Source organism: Eumetopias jubatus, unplaced genomic scaffold (assembly GCF_037043125.1).
Source record: "Eumetopias jubatus isolate StellerSeaLion01/CBP00866 unplaced genomic scaffold, mEumJub1_p1.0 scaffold_7, whole genome shotgun sequence".
Lineage (NCBI taxonomy): Eukaryota > Metazoa > Chordata > Mammalia > Carnivora > Otariidae > Eumetopias > Eumetopias jubatus.
In genome coordinates this window covers 95,121,171-95,142,429 of record NW_028274813.1, presented here as the reverse complement: position 1 = coordinate 95,142,429, position 21,259 = coordinate 95,121,171, and the positions used below count along the sequence as shown (strand labels likewise).

Sequence of the window (21,259 nt, the reverse complement as noted above, 5' to 3'; positions counted from 1 at the left end):
AAAAGAACAATGTTCTGGAAAAAAATAATATAAATGATCAAAACTGACTCAAGAACAAATGTTTAAAGAACATGAATGGATTATTACATTAAATTATTAAGGGCAGTCAAATAACCACCCCCCAAAAAATTACAAGACTGTTTTGGAGGCAAGTTTGCCCATCTTTCAAGGCAGAGCAACAACTTACACAAACCATTCCAGAGAAATGATAAGAAGGACAGCTTTCCACCTTACTTTACAAAGCTAGTTGATTAATGCCAAAATTGCTCACAGACACTGGAAACCATAGGCCATCAATGCAAAAATCTTATATAATTCACAAACATGTAAGAAAATCAAGGCCAAGAGTTTCAGTCACTTGCCCAAGTTCCCACAACTAGTCAATAGTGGAAATGGATCTATATTTATCTCAAGCCAAAGACTGTGCTCCTGAAGAAGGATAGAATTAGGACCAAGAAGAGTACTTGTAAACCAGAGAACAATATTTAAATGTGCAATTAGATCGGTTCCCCTATCAGCACACTCTGGAACCTGACCCTCAGCTGCAAAGGTGGCAGGGAGGCACTGGATTCCACACAGATCTGGATACCTCACTGCGACTCCCTGACTACCACCTGCTCTGCCTGGCAAGACACTTTTTAATTCTCACAAACTGTGAGATAAGTATTATTACTTTCATTTTACAGATGAGATGAACAAGTCTCGGGTAGGCAGAAAGTATGGAAAAGAAATGAGTTCTCAAAGGTAATAAGAGGTAGAGCTGAAATTCAAATTCACGCCCTTATCACTTCACCTCTCAGTTACTTGGTTTGACATAGCTCCTGTTCCTGAGGAGGAGTCCAGAGTACCTGCATATGGTGAGCCTGCAGCTTCCTGACTGAACCCCAGGCACCAGATAGGTGTTCTGACCTGCTTCCTGCTTCCAGATCACCTTTCTAGGATTATGCTAGAAATAGGGCCCAGGTCTGATCTAATGATTCCCATCCATAGTTCTCATGAGTCCCTTTCATCGGGCCCGATCTTGATCTTGTTATTGGAAAGAGGACCTCTACTCTCCTCGACAAACCAAACCTGACTGAATATTGACACTTCCTGGAAGTAAACCATTAGACCAGCCCCCTAGCCATAGTTAGAAATGAATTAACTAGATAGAATAAACGCTGCTCTAGAATCCCTTTCAGGCTTGGTGATTTGCGTTCTGCACTCTACTTGAGTTTCCCATAACCCTCATCTGACACTGTCAGTTTAAACACACCCACCTGTTAGAAGCTTTCATTATGCCCTATAACAATATGGCATGCAAAACACAGTATTTCAGCTCCCTCTCACTATGTTATAAGCCTCATGATGGCAGAATGGTCTCATTTCCAGAATCTGACACACTGCCTGACACATAGTAGACACTCAGTTAATATCTGACTTATAGAACGGTTTTACTCGGATTGCCCCCCTTTTGGGGCTACACCTAGGAAACTACAACTCTATGACAGCAAGCACAAAGCTGGGTAGCATAGTGTCAGGCAGAATACTGTTAGATGGATACTAGATTGTTACCCCCTCTTGGGTTATTAGGCCAGACAGAAATGTTCAGAAATTATGGTCCTGAAGGGCTTTTTAGACTGAGATTTCCAATCAGCCCCAATAGCCCTGTGGGTGAGGTGGGATTGGTGATGGCTGAGGGCACCTGGCGTGCTTCACCCACTGCTCACAGAGGGTCATTGGAGGCGGTGCTGGCTAGCCCACTGTCACCTTACATCAGACTTTAGAGCCCTTCCCTGCCGTGGAAGAGCTGACTGAACTTTTTATCATACATCTCTTTAATTAAAACAGATGTGCTACCATTTGATATTTTCCACATGGCCAAGCCATATTCCTTCATGTAAAGACACATATTTCATGCTTTCACATTGAGGGTGCCTAGGAAGACTTTCAGCTCGGAAAAGGGGAAATTATTTGCTCCAGCCTTTATGTTAGCTGCCCATGTAATAACTTAATGTGACAGCCTGTCAGGAGTGACATTTAATATGCTTGTTGTATAGAAGTCATCTTTCATTTACTTTTTGAGACATGGGCCCCAGGGAAATGGGCTTTATGAATTTTAGAGGGAGCTGATGGACTCCATTCATCCACCCGACACCCACACAGAGAAGTCTTTTACATAGGTCTTCTGAAACTAAAGAAATACAATGTATTTTTAAGTGGATGAAAAGTAGATCAATAACTAAATTAACCATAAAGTGAGGGTATGCTCCCCGTTCAGGGCCTCAGAAAATGGAGTAGTGTTCTTATTTCTATCTCTTTCCTATTAACTTTTCATAGGAATGAATATTTGTGGTTCAGACCAAATACCATATTTTTAAAATTAAAAAAAAAGGAATAGTATAGGAGTTTAATGATAAAAGCCTCAACCTTGATTACTCTCTCAAAAGCAAAAGACTAGATACTTCAAGATTCAGCAAGCAATATGGTACTTTCTCATATACCATGTATATATGAAATATACATATAAATAATGGTGTTAAATGCCAAGCGTATAGAAATTTAAAATAAGTATTATTACTGGCAAATTTTTATTCTACAGGAATGACAAAGTCACTAAAATTGGGAGAGGTAGAGTATATGAGTTCTCCTAAGGGAGGACACATAAATTGTCTCTAGTAAAATGGAGTGGCTGGGCAGGAAGGAGTTACCAGGGCACAAAATTCACTGCACGTTAGAATTGCCTGATAGTTTAAAACAAAAAAACCCAAAAAACAAAAAACACCCTTATACCCAGACTACATCTGAAGCCAATTAAATCTGAATCACTGGGAGCGAGACCCAGGCATCTGCATGGTTTAGAGCTCCCACAGGTGATTCTAATGAGCCAAATTTAAGAATCCCTGACCTAGATATTTGCAGCCTACTTGTATTTTCTAATCATATTGGTTCTTTCATTCAACAAGAATTTACAAAGTATCTACCTCATGCCATACCGTGTACTAGGTAGTAGGGATCAAAGTATTTAACAAGAACAACAAACAAGATACAGTGCTACCCTTAAGAATATCAGCTTCTAAAGGAAAGGTTTATGCAAAATAATAAAATTGCTTACAAAAATAATAAAACCAGCAGCTGCATTTTTTTCTTTTACTATACTCTAAGCTATACCAAGTGTTAAACACATTTCCCCTCCCTTCATAAATTCTTATTACCTCACTATACAGATGAGAGAAATCAGACTCAGAGAAGTTAGGTAATTTACCAGGTAGAACAATGCTAGTTTAGCACTACAGATGGGACTCGCCCCGAGCAACCTTCACTCATGCCATACTATGGTATGGAGGTCATGATTAAATGCTTGATTAAGAGCCCAGAGGAGGAAACTAAAAAGTCAGTCAGAAGAGGAGGAAGATATTTGGGACAGCCTCATAAAGGAGGCAAAACTTGAACCATACAAAAACGTAGAGGGTTTTTTTTTCAGGGGAGAATTACAGATAAAATGTGTGAGAATGGAATAGCATTTGTAAAGATTGATAGGCACATGCATATTGGATCAGCAGAGGATCATCTGTATGAGAGTGAAGCTGAGGTCCTGAGGAAATTTGTTTAGGGTCAGACTTTCCCCATGTTCCCAGTTATTTCTGGAATTTTGGAATCAACATTACGACTGAGTGGCTTGATCAGAATCACTCTCCCCTGGACTATGATCAATACATAGTAACTGACTCTGCACCTACCAGTTCCTCATTGTTTAGTGATGTCCTAATCACCATAGCCAGGGAGAGTCCAGATTTCCGGGCAGCCAGAGTCTAAAATAAACAGAATTAGAAGTTATTGGCACATGAGGTGGCTGCCATGAACATGCGGCTCAGCAGCACATGAAAATATAATAATACAGACTATCATTGTTCATGTTTTAGTCAATAGGACCTGCCATTTTCAGTAGTCAGCGAGTTCATCCAGAATGTGGAATCATGGAACATCAAAGCTGAAAAAGTCCCCTTCTATCATCGAACTCAGCCCCTACATTTTGCAGATGACAAAACTGAGGCCCAGCAAGGCAGGATGATGAGCCCTAGGTTTCCAGGCTAGCAAGATCTTCTATAACTTTGCTTTTCCCCAAGGTGATCAGGATCACGATCACATTCCTTCATAAAACATGGCCACTGGTACAGAGCCAGATGATCTGTGTGATGGCCAGGAAGCACAATTAAGGTTAGAGGATCCTTGAATTGTTCACAGTTCCCCCAGAATATTCTTTCATATCTAACCAGGATATTTTTTCTAAGTGTTCATTTTATCAACAGAAAACCATTATACCCAGATTGGTTTTCTTAATGCAATGCTGCCAACTTCAGTGATTTTAGTTAAAAGTCAAGTCCTTTTAGTTTCCCCACCGTAAAACAGAACCATTATATTGCTCCTCCTTGAAATGTGTGCAATATAGTGCACTCAGCAGTGCTGTCAAGAACTTTGGAAATCAGAAGTTTTACATGGGAATTTTCAGTATGTCATCCCATTAGGAGCCAAGGGAAGTAAGTCATAGTAGAATTCTGTACCTGGTCTTAAATCTATCTCCTTGGAGCTACAAAGCCATAAACTCAGATAAAAGTTCAGCACAATGCTGGGTGAGGAAGTCACTGTCCACCCATCTCCACTCCTACTGTATAAACCTATAGAGGGCTTACCTCCAAGGACTTACCCAAGATGATCTTCCAACTCTGACAACTATTATCCTTAAAATTATGTCTGTATTCTAGTTTAGTCTATATTGACACCTGTCGTATATATAATTTGGTTTATCTTTCAGAATTGAACCAGAGGCTCTCTTGGAGAACCTAAATTTCTTATTCCTGTGTCTCTTTTTATTTCCCCATCTTGCCCTCTTTTATCTCAAGAATAAGTGCAGTGTACATTAAGAAGTATGGAAAATATTAAATTGAAAATCACTTACCATAGCCTGAAGATTCCAAGTGTCAGAGGAAACAAAGCGTAAATAATTATAAGAAATGTGAGCAGAGAGTATAATGATGTTAAAATAAACTTAACACTTTAAAATAATGTCCACACTATAATGGCAGAAATATGAGCTGTACACACGTCATGCTTTTCAGTGTAAGATCTTTCCAATCAAGGTTTTATCTTTCCTAATTTAAAGCCAAAGTGATGGTTTTCAGATGATGGTTTTCATAGTAAAATTAAAAATTGCTGATTATGAGAAATTGTGTACATTGTTGCAAAAAGGGAAATTTCTATTTCCCTTGGATAAAACATATTTTTAGGTCATAAACTACTAAGACTATGCTTCCATAAAAAAAATGTGAAGACAATTGAGATAATAGAAAACATGCTGGTAGGCTACTTGTTTTTAGAATCTAATGCATGCCATTATCAACTCTTTGCATCTTCAGGTGGTCTCCAGCATATTTTGTTATAAGAGAGTTTGAGTTATTGAAAGTTATGTTCAGGCTTCATAAAGGTTTTAATAACTTGGGAGCCATAGATTTCCTTAGATAGTGGAATCACTTATTAATGTGACTAGATCTTAATAAAGAATTGATTAATATTATCTGCTGCTTTTTTTTTTAAGATTTTATTTATTTATTTGAGAGACAGTGAGAGAGAGAGAGCGAGCACATGAGAGGGGGGAGGGTCAGAGGGAGAAGCAGACTCCCTGCTGAGCAGGGAGCCTGATGCAGGACTCGATCCTCGGACTCCAGGATCATGACCTGAGCCGAAGGCAGTCGATTAACCAACTGAGCCACCCAGGCGCCCCCTGCTGCTTTTTAAAGTAGAAAAATTCACTGGGTTAAGGGGAGGAAGTTCAAATCAAGACTCAAAGTGTGCTTTAAACTTGTGGTCATTTGAGACGTTGTACATATCAAAGTCCAGTTGCAGCAGCTCACTTGGCATGCTGTGTGACTTTTGCTCAATTATAGTGCCATTTTAACTCAGTTTGTAATTTCAACCAATATAAAAATCTGTCAAGTGGTGTCTGTCTGGCTCCGTAGGTACAGCATGCAACTCTTGATCTTGGGGTCATAAGTTCAAGCCCCACACTGGGGAGGGGGGGGGAGAGAAGCAAAGCTTAAAAAAAAAAAAAGCTGTCAAAAGGTTAGAGTTATTTCATTCACCTAGAAGATTTTAAAGAAATGATAAATGCAATACTTGGTAGAATCCAGCACCTTATATATTTTATTCCATGAAATACAGGCAAGGCACTTAATGAGAAGGCCAAAACGACAGCTAATGAAGAAAACAGGGACACATGCAGTCAAAGAGAATGCAACAGGAGTGGCTTACCACATCTCGTACAATAGGCAAAGTTTTTTTCCTGCGCAGATCTGGCATACTGTCAATGCCATAAAGTCCTCGCCCAGCCCTGAAAGGAAAAACAGGAATGATTTCAATGGGAACCGGACTTCCTTTAAGAAAAAAAATTCCCATTCATGGTAAAAAGGCTATGAAAAAAGATGAAATGTATACCATGCTTTTCAACTGGTTCACAAAATAAGAACAATCCAAGCCTCTAAGACTTCACCCAGGGAGAGGGAGAAAGACTCTAGCTACCAAAGTGATCACCTGTATTTTTGGATAGTTCTATATACATTGAAACTTTAAAAAATGCCTGGCTTGATTTGACACACAGTTTTTCTGTCAATATCACAGTGAAGATTAAAAAAAATTGTTAGTTATATGATACTTTGTATCTCCAGGAAGAAATAGAATCAAACCATGGTTAGTATAAGGTGTAAGTTTGGTCCTCAATGGTAAAATAATTACCTGTGTTTGTAAAACTATCATTCTTTTTTAATGTGTTACATCTTTACAGATTAAACCCCAAAGTGGTATCTCAAAGAGCCATAGCTGCATGTAAAATATTTGTGATAACCCTTATACCAGAATTTTCACTTACCTGAATTTATCCCATGGAAAAATGCCAACAAGAGATTAAATTAATTTGTTGTACAAGAATATTCACTGTGACATTTCTTTTTGTAATAGCAATAAAAGTTGGGTAACCTAAGTATTTATTGAAAGAATTATATTATTGAATGGGAAGAACATAATAAAGTGAATGAGTTAAATATATATGTGTATAAATGAAAAATATTCACAGTATGTTAAGTGAAAAAAGCAAGTCTGCATACTAGTAAGTTTAATATTATACCATGTTTTGTGTTTATACATGTACAGAAAATATCTGGAAAAATATTCATTAAATTGATAACCAGAGATACCTTTGCCGAGTGATACTGTGTGGAAGAAAAAGGGAAGATTCTCATTATGTTATAAATTTGGTAATAGTCAATGTTTTTCTACTAAGCATTGCCATTTTTGCAATTTAAAATAATCTTAAAACAGTCATTTTTGTTTATTAAAATGAATTTAATACATTGAATTTGATTTTTGTTGCATCTAAGCTCGTAATTTTATACAACCAAAAATGTGCTCGAGTCCCTGATGACAGCTTTGCCTATGCTCACTTGACCTACAGAACTCCTGCTTAACTCTAGCTTAAAGTCAACTTTTTTCACCAGGAACACACAATTGAAAGGTCGGGGTATTAGGTAGGCACCTCTGCTACTGGAACAGGCCACAACGGCCGAGAATATGTTATCAGCATCTCACAGTCCAGTTTTTCTCTGACACAGAGATGGCCCCTTTGCTCCTGCTGCTTAGCTTAAAATAAAGGGAAAGTTCTGCCTTATTGAATTTTTCTTGGTAGCCATGGTCTTAACTCTAATACTTCTAGTTGCATTAATCACTAGCTTGATGATTTTGAATTCACTAAATTATCATACAACTCATGTGAAATAAGAGAAGTAAAATATTAATAAGGATAGAATGATAACAAATAGTAACATTATAACTTGTATGTTTGAAAGTAAAGATCAAATCCAGTAATAAATGTGAAATATTAAAACCACGGCACATGAGTAAGAAGGATGTCAATGTTGAACGAATTATACTTAAGTTCATGAATTTCAACAAAAAGTTATCTTTAGGTTAGATCATAGAACACAGGAAAAGAGTAACAGTGGGGCAGGAATCAAGACAGATGAGAGAAAGAAGAGCAAAAGGAGAAACAACAGGAGGGAAGATAGTATGGGTGGCAACATGTGTGGGCGGATGACACTTGAGATCCTGTCCACCACTGACTCTACAAGAGTTCATACAGTTTCCATCATTGCCCAGAATAATGCCAACTGACATTCTCTAGACCAATGACTGTGGTAGTCACAATGACAGTCAAATATCAAGACTGAGAACACAAAAAACAATCATTAGCAGTACTCTCTTATGAACTGCAAGAAATGGCAACATCAAGTAGGGGAAAGGGGTAAAGAACTCTTCTTTTCAACACCCATCTTCAGAAAGTGAACCAACTACTCCAACAGTGTAACTTCTTGCTTCCCTCCTATTCTCTTTCCATATTCTTCCGTTCTCCCTACCAGTTCATGCTTGCCTCTGCCAAATCCCAAACATCACATTCATGGGAAAAGGGTTATGGAAGTGGGTTTCTAGAAGGATCTTTTGAGTTACATTTGTTTCAATATAAGGCTCTGGTTCCAAGTGGTTTTTATTTTCTACCCCTTGTGAAGACACTTAATGACATAAAGTATAATTAATAAATGTCTTTCTACCACATTACATGGCAATCATACTAACTAGCTGCCTTCAAGTGTTTTGAAATGTTCTGATTATTAAATAATGACTTTAATAACTAGGTAAAGAAACACATCCAATTGTTATAATGGTTGATAAAGTGATTTATAAACTACAAAATGTAACATATAGATGGGTGGTGTGTTTTCTTTCTCTCACTAATGACTTCTTTGTTTTCCTTCTGACAGAACTTAATTCAAATTCTTTTTTTTTTTAAAGATTTTATTTATTTATTTGACATAGAGAGACACAGCGAGAGCAGGAACACAAGCAGGGGGAGTGGGAGAGGGAGAAGCAGGTCTCCTGCTGAGCAGGGAGCCTGATGTGGGACTCGATCCCAGGACCCTGGGATCATGACCTGAGCCGAAGGCAGACGCTTAACGACTGAGCCACCCAGGCGCCCCTTAATTCAAATTCTTAAGAACACCTAAAGTTTTGAGCATATACACACAAATTCAGGAATCAGTTACACACACATATTTTCTTAGGTCTTACACTTTACTCCTTTGCTTGTCTCATCAGAACAGAGAAGGCCAAGGACCCAGGCCAAACCTGAGCATTATAGAATAATGAGCCCAAGTTAGAAGACATGGATCCAAAATTTATCTGTCCCGAGTTTGTCATTAATTTCATCAAATCCATGTTTTGTCATTTGTAAAACTTTTATTGCAAATCTGAGTCTTAAAAAAGAAAAGAAAGGTTTCCCTAATGGCCTCACCTCAAGAGTGGAGAAGCACTTGGTAAATACTATAAAGCTCTCTAACAAATGAAAAAAATTTTGTAATATTTATTGAAAGTGTTCCTAACCAAGAGACATCTGGGAGAGATTAAATTAAAAATGGTGAAGGGGCGCCTGGGTGGCTCAGCTGGTTAAGCCACTGCCTTCTGCTCAGGTCATGGTCCCCGGGTCCTGGGATCAAGTCCCGCGTCAGGCTCCCTGCTCGGCAGGAAGTGTGCTTCTCCCTCTGACTCTCCCCATTCTCATGCTCTCTCTTCTCACTTTCTCTCTCTCAAATAATACAATCTTTAAAAAAATAAAAAAATAAAAAATGGTGAAGACCAGAAGTATCAATATATAAATAAATCATTGACTTTCTAGGCAAGAGCAAGTTCAGGGAGATCAGTTAAAATCTAGAAGAAACTAGCTAGGCTCATTGATGAAGAGCTCAGGACGAGTCATCAAGACAGGCAATAGCAGACAAGAAACTCCGAAACCCCATGTTCCTTATACATATATATACACACACACACATACATACACACATTTTTCCTTTTTTAGGAAGATATAAAATATCTATCCCAGTTGGTCTAGAGTTGTTACCATTATTTGGAACTGCTTTCACTGTATTCCAAGACAGTATTATCTTCATGTCAGAAATGCTGTATCACTGGATAAAATAGTCCCAATCCTCCCCAAACAGCCCCTCTTCAACTATTCAAGAGTTCTCCCTAGGAAAAGGGAATCTTTTATACTGCAGGCATTACAAATGGGATGAAAATATCAGATCTATGGAAATATCTGGGAAGTCAATCATCACATAAAATTGACAAAATGGGGGCGCCTCAGCGGCTCAGTCAGTTAAGCATCTGACTCTTGATCTCAGCTCAGGTCTTGATCTCAGGGCTGTGAGTTCAAGTCCCATGTTTGGCTCCATGCTGGGCATGGAACCTATTTAAAATAAATAAATAAATGATAAAATTTTAAAAATGACAAAATGGATAAAATTTCATAAACTGTGATGTCTTCTAATTCATTATTTGTTTTATATTACACAGTTCATATTTTTCAGTTTTATTTCTTAGTTCTTTGCATAATTAAAAGGAGTTTACTGAGTTTAGTAAAATTGGAGATATGAGAGTATATTGCGGTATACTTTGACTCAGATTCAGTTAACCATCTTGTTACAGAACACAATACACATTATCTAAAAGATATATATTCTGTAATTGTTAAAGAATCTGATGTCTAAGGTAGAAGGGGTAAGAGCTGATTTTAATATATATTAGTAATTATCTGATAATATACTGAATATATATTGATTGGAAAAGAACTCTGAGAAGGCACCAAGAGTATCATGTAGAAACTATCAAACAGATTTTCCAAAGGTAGTACTTTCCGATTATGGGATAAAGGTATGCTGTTTCCATACGTGGACGGTTGATGGTTAATTGGCAATATTCACAGACTACCTAATATCCATTAGAAATCAGAAAATTAGTAGACTCTGTTTATAGGCAAAAGAGTTATTAAATCATTGAAGACTATAAGCCTAAAAAAAAAAAAACAGATCACAGTGCTTCTGTTTATTTCTGTGTTTCCAAGACAATTATTGAGCAGGGCTATGTAATTAATCTTTTTTAGCATTATGGAACACTAAGGCAATGTAAAAGATTAATAATGAATCATTCTAAGTCCCTCTCCTGTAATACAGCTGTCTTCTTTCAGACTTTTAAAAAACAATTCTTTGTACTTAGTTACTTAATGGTAAACATACAGTAATTTATTTTGTTTTTGCTTAATGTCATATATTTTACATACATTTTAACAATTTTCCTGATGATCATTATAAACTTTAATTATTCACCTGCACCTTATTAGGATATTTTATTCAGAATATTCTCTTTATTCACCTTTTTATTTTTATTATTGTCAACACTGAATGAGCTATTTGTGTCTGTGTAATTGGATAATTCACTCCCCACATCCAATTAATCACCAATTCCTAAAGATTTTTTGAGTCCATATTCCATCACAATTAACACACCATCTGTCATAAGATATAGCATTATGTATTTATATGTTAGGGAGAAAATCAAATTAATCTCTGACACTGTGCTTTCTTAGCAAGTAGAATTTAAATTGTGTATTTATTCAAAGGCCCCCTCTTAAAATGACTTCATCTACAGCATAGATGTGTCATATTTTCAATCGTTTTTCTATACATAAAAATAAAAATATCAACAAAATAAATTGTTATTCCTTAAGTTTCTCATTCAGAGTCCAGCTTTTTAGAATTACTCTTCAACAAAGAATTGTCAGTGTCTCGGTCTTTGTCCAAATTATGGTCTTTTAAGCCATCAAGAGCAATGGTAATTAGCATTTTATAAAATAGCACTTCGTTATCGTTCCTTTTACTCCAAGAAGTGGGCAGCTCTGCTGCAGATACTGATGTTGGTAGGCTCTCAATCTCACCGAAAGCTTCAAAGGAGATAAACAGGTCTCTTATTCTTCCTCAAATCATCCTAATTTTTCTCTGGACTAAAACATTAAGAAAATGCAATTATCCAGCCCATACCATCAGCAATAACAACAAAATTACAACACTTTCCCAGGACAATTTTAGCTAAGTTTATAAATATACAGACAATGGAACTCTTGTAATTGCTGCTTGGTTACCAATGTTTTTAAGACACCATCGATTGGATGCATCTTGATATTTTATAATGCATAAAAATGGATGTTGTAGAATTGATAAAATATAGTACTTTTGTCATCTCCCTCCTGAACCCCCACACAAACAGTGCTCTATTCCAGGCCTTACTATTTTTAGCTCATCTCTTAGATTTTTTTTTTTGCCAGCTCATTTTTTTTAATTGCCAACAGTTCTCTTCCAGCATACAAATCTAAACATATTTTTTTTTCATATTCAACATCCCTTATTGCTTCCAAGATAGAGAACAAATCCCTTTCCATCCCAGCAAGATACGACTGCCCCTCCCATCTCCTCTCCTCTGAGTTCTCCCTCTACTTTTTTGTTCCAGCTGTCCGGAATGCCTTTGTAGATCCCCAGAGACCTCAGACTATTCCCTCCCTTGTCTGTTTTCACTCCACTATTTCCTCTACTGGTACTGGCCTCCTTGGTGGCACAGGCTCACATTTACCTCTCTTAAATAAAATTTGAATGTAACTTTTAAGGTACCTCCTCCCCATCTCAATTAACTGCACCTCTCTATGAGCTCACCCTCAGGGATTCACAGTGGGAGGGGCTGGGTAATGAGCAGAGGAGGGGAGGGGAAATCATAACTCCTGGCCTCTTAGATGGGCTTAGCAGCAGCTGTGTGAAATCAAAGCAAATATTTGTTACTAACAGAGGATAGCACACTTTTTAGTTGAACTGGAGCAGAAATGCTTTTATTTACAATTTTAATTCCAGTGTAGTTAATGTACAGTGTTATAGTAGTTTCAGGTGTACAATACAGTAATTCGAGTTCCATACATTATTCAGTGCTTATTATGATAAATGCACTCTTAATTACCTTCACCTATTTCACCCATCCTCCCAGCCACCTCCTCTCTGGTAACCACAGTTTGTTCTCTATAACTAGGACTCTGGTTGTTTTTGGCTTGTCTCCCCCCGCCCCTTTTATTTTTCCTTTTTTGTTTAGTTTCTTAAATTCCACCTATTAGTGAGATCATACGGTATCTGTCTTTGGCTGATTTCATTTATTGTACTCTCTAGCTCGACCCACATTGTTGCAAATGGTGAGATTTCATGCTTTTTTAGACCTAGATGATATTCTATTTTGTGTGCGTGTGTGTGTGTGTATATATACCACATCTTCTTTATCCATTCATCTATCGATGGACACTTTGGCTACTTCCATAATTTGGCTATTGTAGATAATGCTACTGTAAACATAGGGGTGAAGCAGAAAAAATTCTGAGAACAGTATTGTAGATAATGCTACTGTAAACATAGGGGTGAAGCAGAAAAACTTCTGAGAACAATTGTTCTAAGGCTTCTGTTATAACCTCTGTAAAACTACCTTCTGTTTGTTTATGTGGATGTCCCCACTAGAATTTATGTTTCAAAAAAATGACAAATCTTACTCATTTCTAACTCCCTAGGGCCAACTCTGGCATGTAGCAGGGAGAAATAAAAGGTTGAGGTTCAAGTGAATAGGCCTTGACACCAGAGAGATTATCCATTAAATAAACCATCATCTTGACTTAAAAATTAAGATTCTTGGGGTGCCTGAGTGGCTCAGTTGTTAAGCGTCTGCCTTCGGCTCAGGTCATAATCCCAGGGTCCTGGGATCGAGCCCCGCATCGGGCTCCCTGCTCCGCGGGAAGTCTGCTTCTCCCTCTCCCACTCCCCCTGCTTGTGTTCCCTCTCTCGTTGTCTCTCTCTCTCAAATAAATAAAATCTTTAAAAAAAATAAAAAGTTAAAAAAAATTAAGATTCTTATCTTTGAAACAGTACCTAGAAAGAGCAAGACCAAAGCCTGAGGACCAGTGAGAAAGTCAATGACCTCACACTGAAGTGAGTTAGCAGGCAAGGGCTTTGTCACCAGAAGAAGATAAGAGCCTTGTTACTAGACCAGTAAATACTTTTTAACCTTTATGAATCTCAGTTATCTTATATGGAAAATGGAATGACTATCTCTGTAACATTTTTGGGAGCTTTGAGATAATATATTTAGGTAGGTTATATATTATTGGTAGTAATTGATTTATTGTAGACTTGTGTAGGCAGGGATATTATTGAAGTTGATCAAATATATCCTGCCTAACTGCTGCCCTGGGGCTATTTATATTCCTCCAAACTAAAGAATAGATTTGTAGCACAGTTTCTGTAGACAGGAAATTATAGGTATCTATCTACTTGAAGAATTAAAGAAAAAGAAGGGCAGGAAGCCAAAGTTGTGATTATACTCTATGCTTTACTCTGAGCTCTATTAACTTTCTCTTTGGACTCAGTTTTGGTCTAGACTTCTTTCCTCTGCCAATCTCGTTCTGCTTAGCACCTCAGCTCTGATGATGATGCATGTTGGCTGAGATTATTCCTCGTTTCACGCTTATCTACAATCCTGGTCCCAGCTATTTAGCTTCCTGTCAGACAAGGGTCTCACAGATGCCCCAAGTTCGTTTTTTTCCTGTTAATTCTAATCTTTGAAAAACACTGCTTTTATCTTCTCAATTTTATAAGCCTTGCCTCAGAATGGAAATAAAACTCAAAGCATAAAGCTCCTCCTCAGTACTAATCATTCCAGACTCCTCCATCTTCTCTTCATTATCTCCTGGATTCTCTTAACTGTGGCCATAAAGTAGAATGTTTGTCTTTATTGGAAATCACAGAGTCCTCTAAACTACCCTTGATGGACTCTTTGACTGAAACTATGTTAGACACCAACACGCTGTCTCTCCATAAAACCATTGCAGCCATATTTCCTCTTGCCTTGGAGTGATCACTAATTCTTTGGTTGAGCAAGAGAGGAAATAACTGGCTTGAGCTTAGAGGACATGGTTGTATGACAAATATATACAATTTTGTATCCTGGGACAATACTGTTAACATCTGAGAAGAGGAAAATGAGACTTAAACAGGGTACAGAATATTCATATCTTCCATCTCTCACCCTCTCTGGCATGTATTAATAAAGCAGTGAACTGGCATGTTGAATTGCCCGTCATTTTTAAGTGCTTTTTCTTTCACTGGCTTGCTTTCCCTCTTTTGCTCTTTCTCTAATTCAGGCAGTAAATTTGTATACAAAGTGATTCCACTGAAGTAGGCAAGAGGCATGTTTATTCTACTGAGTGCCTGGAACACAGTGGGTATCAATAAATAGTTTTTAAATGTTCTCGAATATTTCCACAAACCTGTCAGCATTTTTAAGCCAAGACATCCATTTTAGGAACAATTATTTTCTCTGCAAAATTTTTTTTGACGTCTCTTTCTGATTTCAGTGTTTTTAATACTATCATTTGGCCAGTCGCAGAGGTTTAAAATCCTAAATAACAGCTAATCCAAGTTGTAAGATTCAAGCAACCTAAGAAATGACATGTTCCCACATTCTTGTATTTTAGGGATATTGAAACTGAGCTGCAAAGAATGTAAATGCTTGTATGAGATACACAGCTGACTGGCAGCAAGCCAGAAATACTCGGAGCTCCAGATCATCACTGCAATCCTTCCTTCTCTGCTTCTAATATCCAAGAGGCATCAAGATTTGTCCATCTTCTTTCTCATTTCTGTTTCTCTCTCTTCTGTCATCCTCACACCCTCTTCTCAATTGTACCTTCCTTTATATTTGGATCACCACAATTTGGTCATAAGTCTTATTGTTAGGCCAGGAATTCTTCTCATGGGCTTTGTGATGACCAATCTCCCCATCTCCATTCTTTCCCATCTTCCATTCATCTCGAACAAAACTGCTGCTTCCACCTTCCTGTAGTTCGTGCCCATGAGACTAACTTGACCAAAGGATGCTGGAAGAAGACCAGTCTGGCAGTGCTGCTCATGATGGATTAGAGACAGGTAAAGGAGACAGATGGTCTAAAAAGATTGTTGAAGTAACCCTAGGTTCTTTAATGGGTTCCTTAACGAGGGTCTTGACTGAAGTGGTTTCAACCCCTTCATTCCGCTTTATGAACTCTGGTAGAATTCCCAATTCAAACCACTACAATATTTTAAACTGCAAATGGTCACATTATCAAGGACAGCCTTTGTATTCCACTAAATTACTTTCTCCTTTCCTAGGCATTTGACCTCTTAATGCTCCATAATGCTTTTTAACACTTTAAACAGGCTCTTTCTTTCAAACCCTTGTTCCTTTGAAACAAGGTTTCAGAAGTGCTGACTACCTCATTATTTCTCTTTACATTTTCTTAAGCGAATGCCATTTTTAACTTTTTAAAGAGATAAAGGGGATGTGAAGGGTTTACTATCCTGGTGTGACATTTTGTACTTCCAGTGATTAAAAATATTGTTTTCATAGCAAAAACAACCAAATGGTCCTAGGTTTTATTCCAATGACTTGCAGAAGTGAAAATGTAAAATGCAGCCCTTAAAACATTCCCCTGAAGGTTTTCTCAATGTTAGGATTAAGGGAACAATGTCAGGTGTTGGGGACTAACCTCTAACAACGCAATTACAGTGTGTACCTTCTAGGGCTCATTTCCTTAACAGATTGTTTATCAAGTGGACAATATAGCCTTTCCTGGGGCTTGCAATTCCCTGTAACAAAAACCTTTCTTCTTCCATAACATTGTCTGCAGCTAAATTAACCTCAGACATTATGACAGGCTACCGGACAGAAAATACAAAATTCGGCCCCAAACTTTCTCATAGTTCAGCACCCATTATTGTTGGAAAAAATTTTCCATTTAATTAAAATTCATGCTACTAAGGGTCTCAATTTAGAGTGTTAGTTTTTAAACTCCTAAATCATGCTTCTGTGGCTCAAAGCTGTTGCAAATATGACATCATGTGTATTAATGCTCCTTGTTTTGAAGCTAATTTTCTTAGTAATCTCTCTCTCTAAATTCTCTGCACCCATTTATAGTTTCCAAGCTAGTGATTCATAAGTTAATGAAAGACCAGCTTCTTAATATGCTTTACTTAAATGCCATTACATAGAATCAAATATCCAATAGCAAATAAGTTAACATTTATCAAAGCTGAAATCTTAGATTCCTTTTAATTATACTGTTCTTTATACATAGGCTGCATAGTTAATCCCCTGAAATGTTTCACAATCCTTCTCCTATCACTAATGAAAATTAGTAGTCCTTGATGACAGAGACTAATGTTATTTGGTGTTTGCCCCTCATAGCCCAGACCCCTCTTATTAGACAATATTTTCTGTGTATTTTTTTTACCGTTTCCCTCTACAATGCTAACAGAAACACAAAGCATGACCCAGACTTTAGCTGAGAATAAAGACACATTCAACCCAGGGGTCGAGCTTTGATAGGTAGTACCAAGAAACACCTTGAAACCCCACTCACCTCAAAGGATAAAGAATGAAGGAGAAAGAAGAAAACTCATGCTATGGGCATCTCGGGAAGTACCCCAGTCACAGATAGAACAACTGAGTCAAACCCTGGTTGTATGTTATCCCATGGTTGTCCTGTTATTTTCAGGAATTTGCAGAATTCTTAAAGTAGAATTAAAATCTAATTTTAGAAAAACAATAAATATGTACCAGGTATTGTTTTGATGAATCACCAACTAAGGGGGTAAGTGTTGAAGGGATTCCAATTGAATCAAACAAGCAGGGATAGAATATAATAATATTGGAATAGCAATTATATTTTTTTAAGGAAATGTTTCTCTGACCACTGATTCCTAGTCCATTACTTCTTTCTTTCTTTTTTTAAATAATTTTTATTGTTATGTTAATCACCATACATTACATCATTAGTTTTTGATGTAGTGTTCCATGATTCATTGTTTGTGCATAACACCCAGTGCTCCACGCAGAATGTGCCCTCTTTAATACCCATCACCAGGCTAACCCATCCATTACTTCTTTCACTCAGCAATCCCGTCTGTGCTCTGATTGCCTGGATGTATGAACTCAAGACCTATGACAGGCACAGACTTCTGGTACGATTGAACTAGAGGACATTTTCATACCTCTGAAAATTTTAAGCACAACCACCAGTTATGCTGGGCAAGTTAAGAAGTGGCTTCTCTTATCTGTCCATCTGCTGCAAATCATTTCTCTGCAACCCATGAGGATACTCAGAGGAGTGACTGCCCAGGGTTGTGCAAGTGATCAGAAGCTTACAAAGTTTTTAACTCAACTTCATGATCTTAAATAACTTTATTGAATAGCCTAGGACCAATCTGACCATGCTACCATCACACTCAATTTATTTTATTTATAATTTATATAATATTTTATATAATTATAATTACTTGCCCATCTATCTGACTTTCCCCTAGATTATGGAATCCTCAAAGTAGGAACTATATACAATTTATTTTTAATCTCCAGTATTTAGTGTAGGACTTGACATTTATTAGTATTGGTAAACATATTGCTTAGTAAATAAAAGGAAAATTAATGATTGGAAGAACTCCTTTCAGTTATTTTTTAGGCACTCCTGGCAAAGGCAAATAAACATACACAATTAGAATTTTGAGTAATTAGGAATTTTAAAATCGTTCTAGATTTATCATCTGCCTCAGGATTTGGAACAAAGATGATCATTCTAACAGGTATGCGTCTCTGAAAATTGAAGAACAAATCAATTCATCATTTGTGTAATCCAAAATGTTGTTCTTACTGTTCTTAACATTGGAACATTTTGCCGACTCAATGCAATCAGGGGTTAAACAGAGAATAAATATTGTTTGTTCCTAATGAACATGCCTTGCAATTTCAGGTAGAGTTACTAGCATTGAAATGGAGCTTGAAAAACACACACACCCAACCAAAAGGTAATTACAGTTGTTTAGACAAAGACAAACAAACTGAGGGTTCTAGAGGGGAGGGGGTTGGGGGGATGGGTTAGCCTGGTGATGGGTATTAAAGATGGCACGTACTGCATGGAGCACTGGGTGTTATACGCAAACAATGAATCATGGAACACTACATCAAAAACTAATGATGTAATGGATGGTGATTAGCATAACATAATTAAAAAAAAGACAAAGCCATCTATGTTTAGCTTAATGTGTAATCAACTCTGCTAGCAGACTGTCAAACCAGTTTTCTAGAAACATTTTTTTTAAACACAGTATTTAAAACAAACAAACATAAATCTAATTAGAATGGAAGGGAGGGGGAAGGAACCAAACTAGGCAGATTTTGGGGATTTGACTGTGCTGACTGGGAAGCAGAAAGAGGAAAGACCTTGCATATTCTGCTCGACTGCTATGAGGAGCACCTTATGTGGATAATCAGCAGTCTCTCAATGCATGGTGATATTAGAACTGGCTTTTGATGACTGCATGATTCTCTGGATTTGGGCAAGAATCTTCTGGCCATTGGTGTATAAGTATAGTTACTTGAAAACGGGCATGTTTCTGATATGGTCATTAATACAAAAATGATACAAAGATCTACCTGAATTTTTCCTTTGGGTGCATGCCTGCCAGGCATTTGTCCACCATGTGGAGCTCTCCTCTGCTGTTTGACACAGTGATAGCTTAGCTACTTACCTGATTGTGATTGTTTCATCATGGGAAATGAGGAAAAGAGAATACATGTCAAGTTTGTTTATAAAAGGCAAGCCATATGATAACAGAACAAAGGTAGCAACCTTCTACCAGTTACCAAGTGCTAGTCACAGAATATATTAGTTCCTGTTATCCTAAGTTGGTCATTTTGGCTCCCTATGCAAGCTAAAGCATTTAAGCCAATGACATTTAGGACCCCATGTAAAATAAATGGGTCATAAGAGTAAGCCAGTGAGAAGTAATCAACTGGCTCTTAACTTATAACCTGGGGGTAATGTATGAGGGAAGAACAGAATTTTGCCACTGTTCATAACAGTGTTATAGGGGATGGGAGCTAAGGCTGCATCTGGACCTGAGTCCTGCTTGCTTAAAGGCTAGGCAGCTGTCATGCAAACTCATTCCCTTTTATTTTCTCTAGTAAAAGCATCTAAGACTAGTTATGTCAAATATGGCATATCCCAAGAAGTCTCACTATCATTGCACTTATTACCCTCTCTCTCTACTAAATAGTAGAGAGAAAACTAATACAAACAGTGGAAGTTGGAGAAATGGGCATTTGGTACTATTACTTCCATTTTGTCCAATATAAGTAGTGGTGCACCGGAGATAGTCTCATGATTCTGGAGAGCAGATTGTGCACATCTTCCCTGAATTCCACATTCAGAGATGTCACATTCATAGCTTGAAATTGGCCATGAGAGAGTAACTTAGACCAGGAAAATAGGCAAACACTACAAATTAGCTTTAGGGTTTTTTGTTGTTATTTTTAATGGTGAGCCAGTTGTAAGACATTTACTAATATATAACTAATCACAACTCTTGCTAATATTCCCAGTAAGAAACTCCTATAATTTGTCACTTCACTACCTGAACTCCTTTGTTCCCATTCATCTCTATATTTGGTTGATATGGACCCTTAGTATTTTTCTTTATCATCTTTGTACAAATGATTCAGTTCTTAATATCTTCCTCAGAAACTCAATTGAACAGGAAGTCAGTATAGAATACACATAAATAGTCATGTAATTTACAGCAATGGCTTCATGATTCTCTAGCCAAATTAATTCACTTTAACATTTATTGAGCTCCTAATATATCTCTAGACTCCTAACCGCCATGCAGTGTTGAGAGATAATTCTTCATGGGTCTCTTGCTTTTCTGTACACCTTGTGAGTGGAGGTACTAACTTTTGTTCTAGACTAACTCTTCACAGATGTACACAGAATGCACACAGAGATAGTGTCCTCCTCCGGAATAAAGGACAGATCCATGTGCTGGCCAGTAAAGTAAATGTAATGTCTCCCCCTCTGGGGCAAAATTTGAGTTGGTTTGCTTTTTAGAGATTGGTGTTTCCTGAGCTCAAAGACTGATGCAAATCCACTGTGTACCTTGCATCTTCCTAGGTCCACCTTTACATCGTCCACCTGGGGCCTAACAGACAATGGAAACGGATGCAGACATAAAGCTCATACTACCTGCTGTGCTTGAGTAATAGCATCCTGTCTCTGACCTAGTGTGGTCTCAAGTCTTCTGCCAGCATCTATGAAAATGTGGTAGGCCATCTTGTCAGCTAGTAAGTAGGGTAAAATATTAGACACTTCACAGTTTCTAAAATGGAGGACATATAATAAGTTTATTCTTGGCCTTAAAGATACATAAAAACTTGAGATATGTGATGATGTATGAACACATGT

General features: G+C 37.5%; 1 protein-coding gene across 3 annotated transcripts in view; it reads right to left on the bottom strand.

Annotated features, from left to right (window-relative positions):
• Nucleotides 1-21,259, bottom strand: part of UNC13C (unc-13 homolog C) — a 601,702-nt gene that overhangs the window by 393,795 nt on the left and 186,648 nt on the right. The window contains exons 4-6 of one of the 3 annotated variants that reach the window (XM_028100275.2): nt 6,286-6,364; nt 4,937-4,942; nt 3,720-3,791 (exon numbers count right to left, since the gene is read on the bottom strand). In XM_028100275.2, the coding sequence (XP_027956076.2) occupies nt 3,720-3,791; nt 4,937-4,942; nt 6,286-6,364 (157 nt within the window). Of the gene's footprint in view, nt 1-3,719; nt 3,792-4,936; nt 4,943-6,277; nt 6,365-21,259 lie in introns of all 3 variants that reach the window. The other 2 variants (XM_088025127.1, XM_028100274.2) reach the window with 2 other exon arrangements.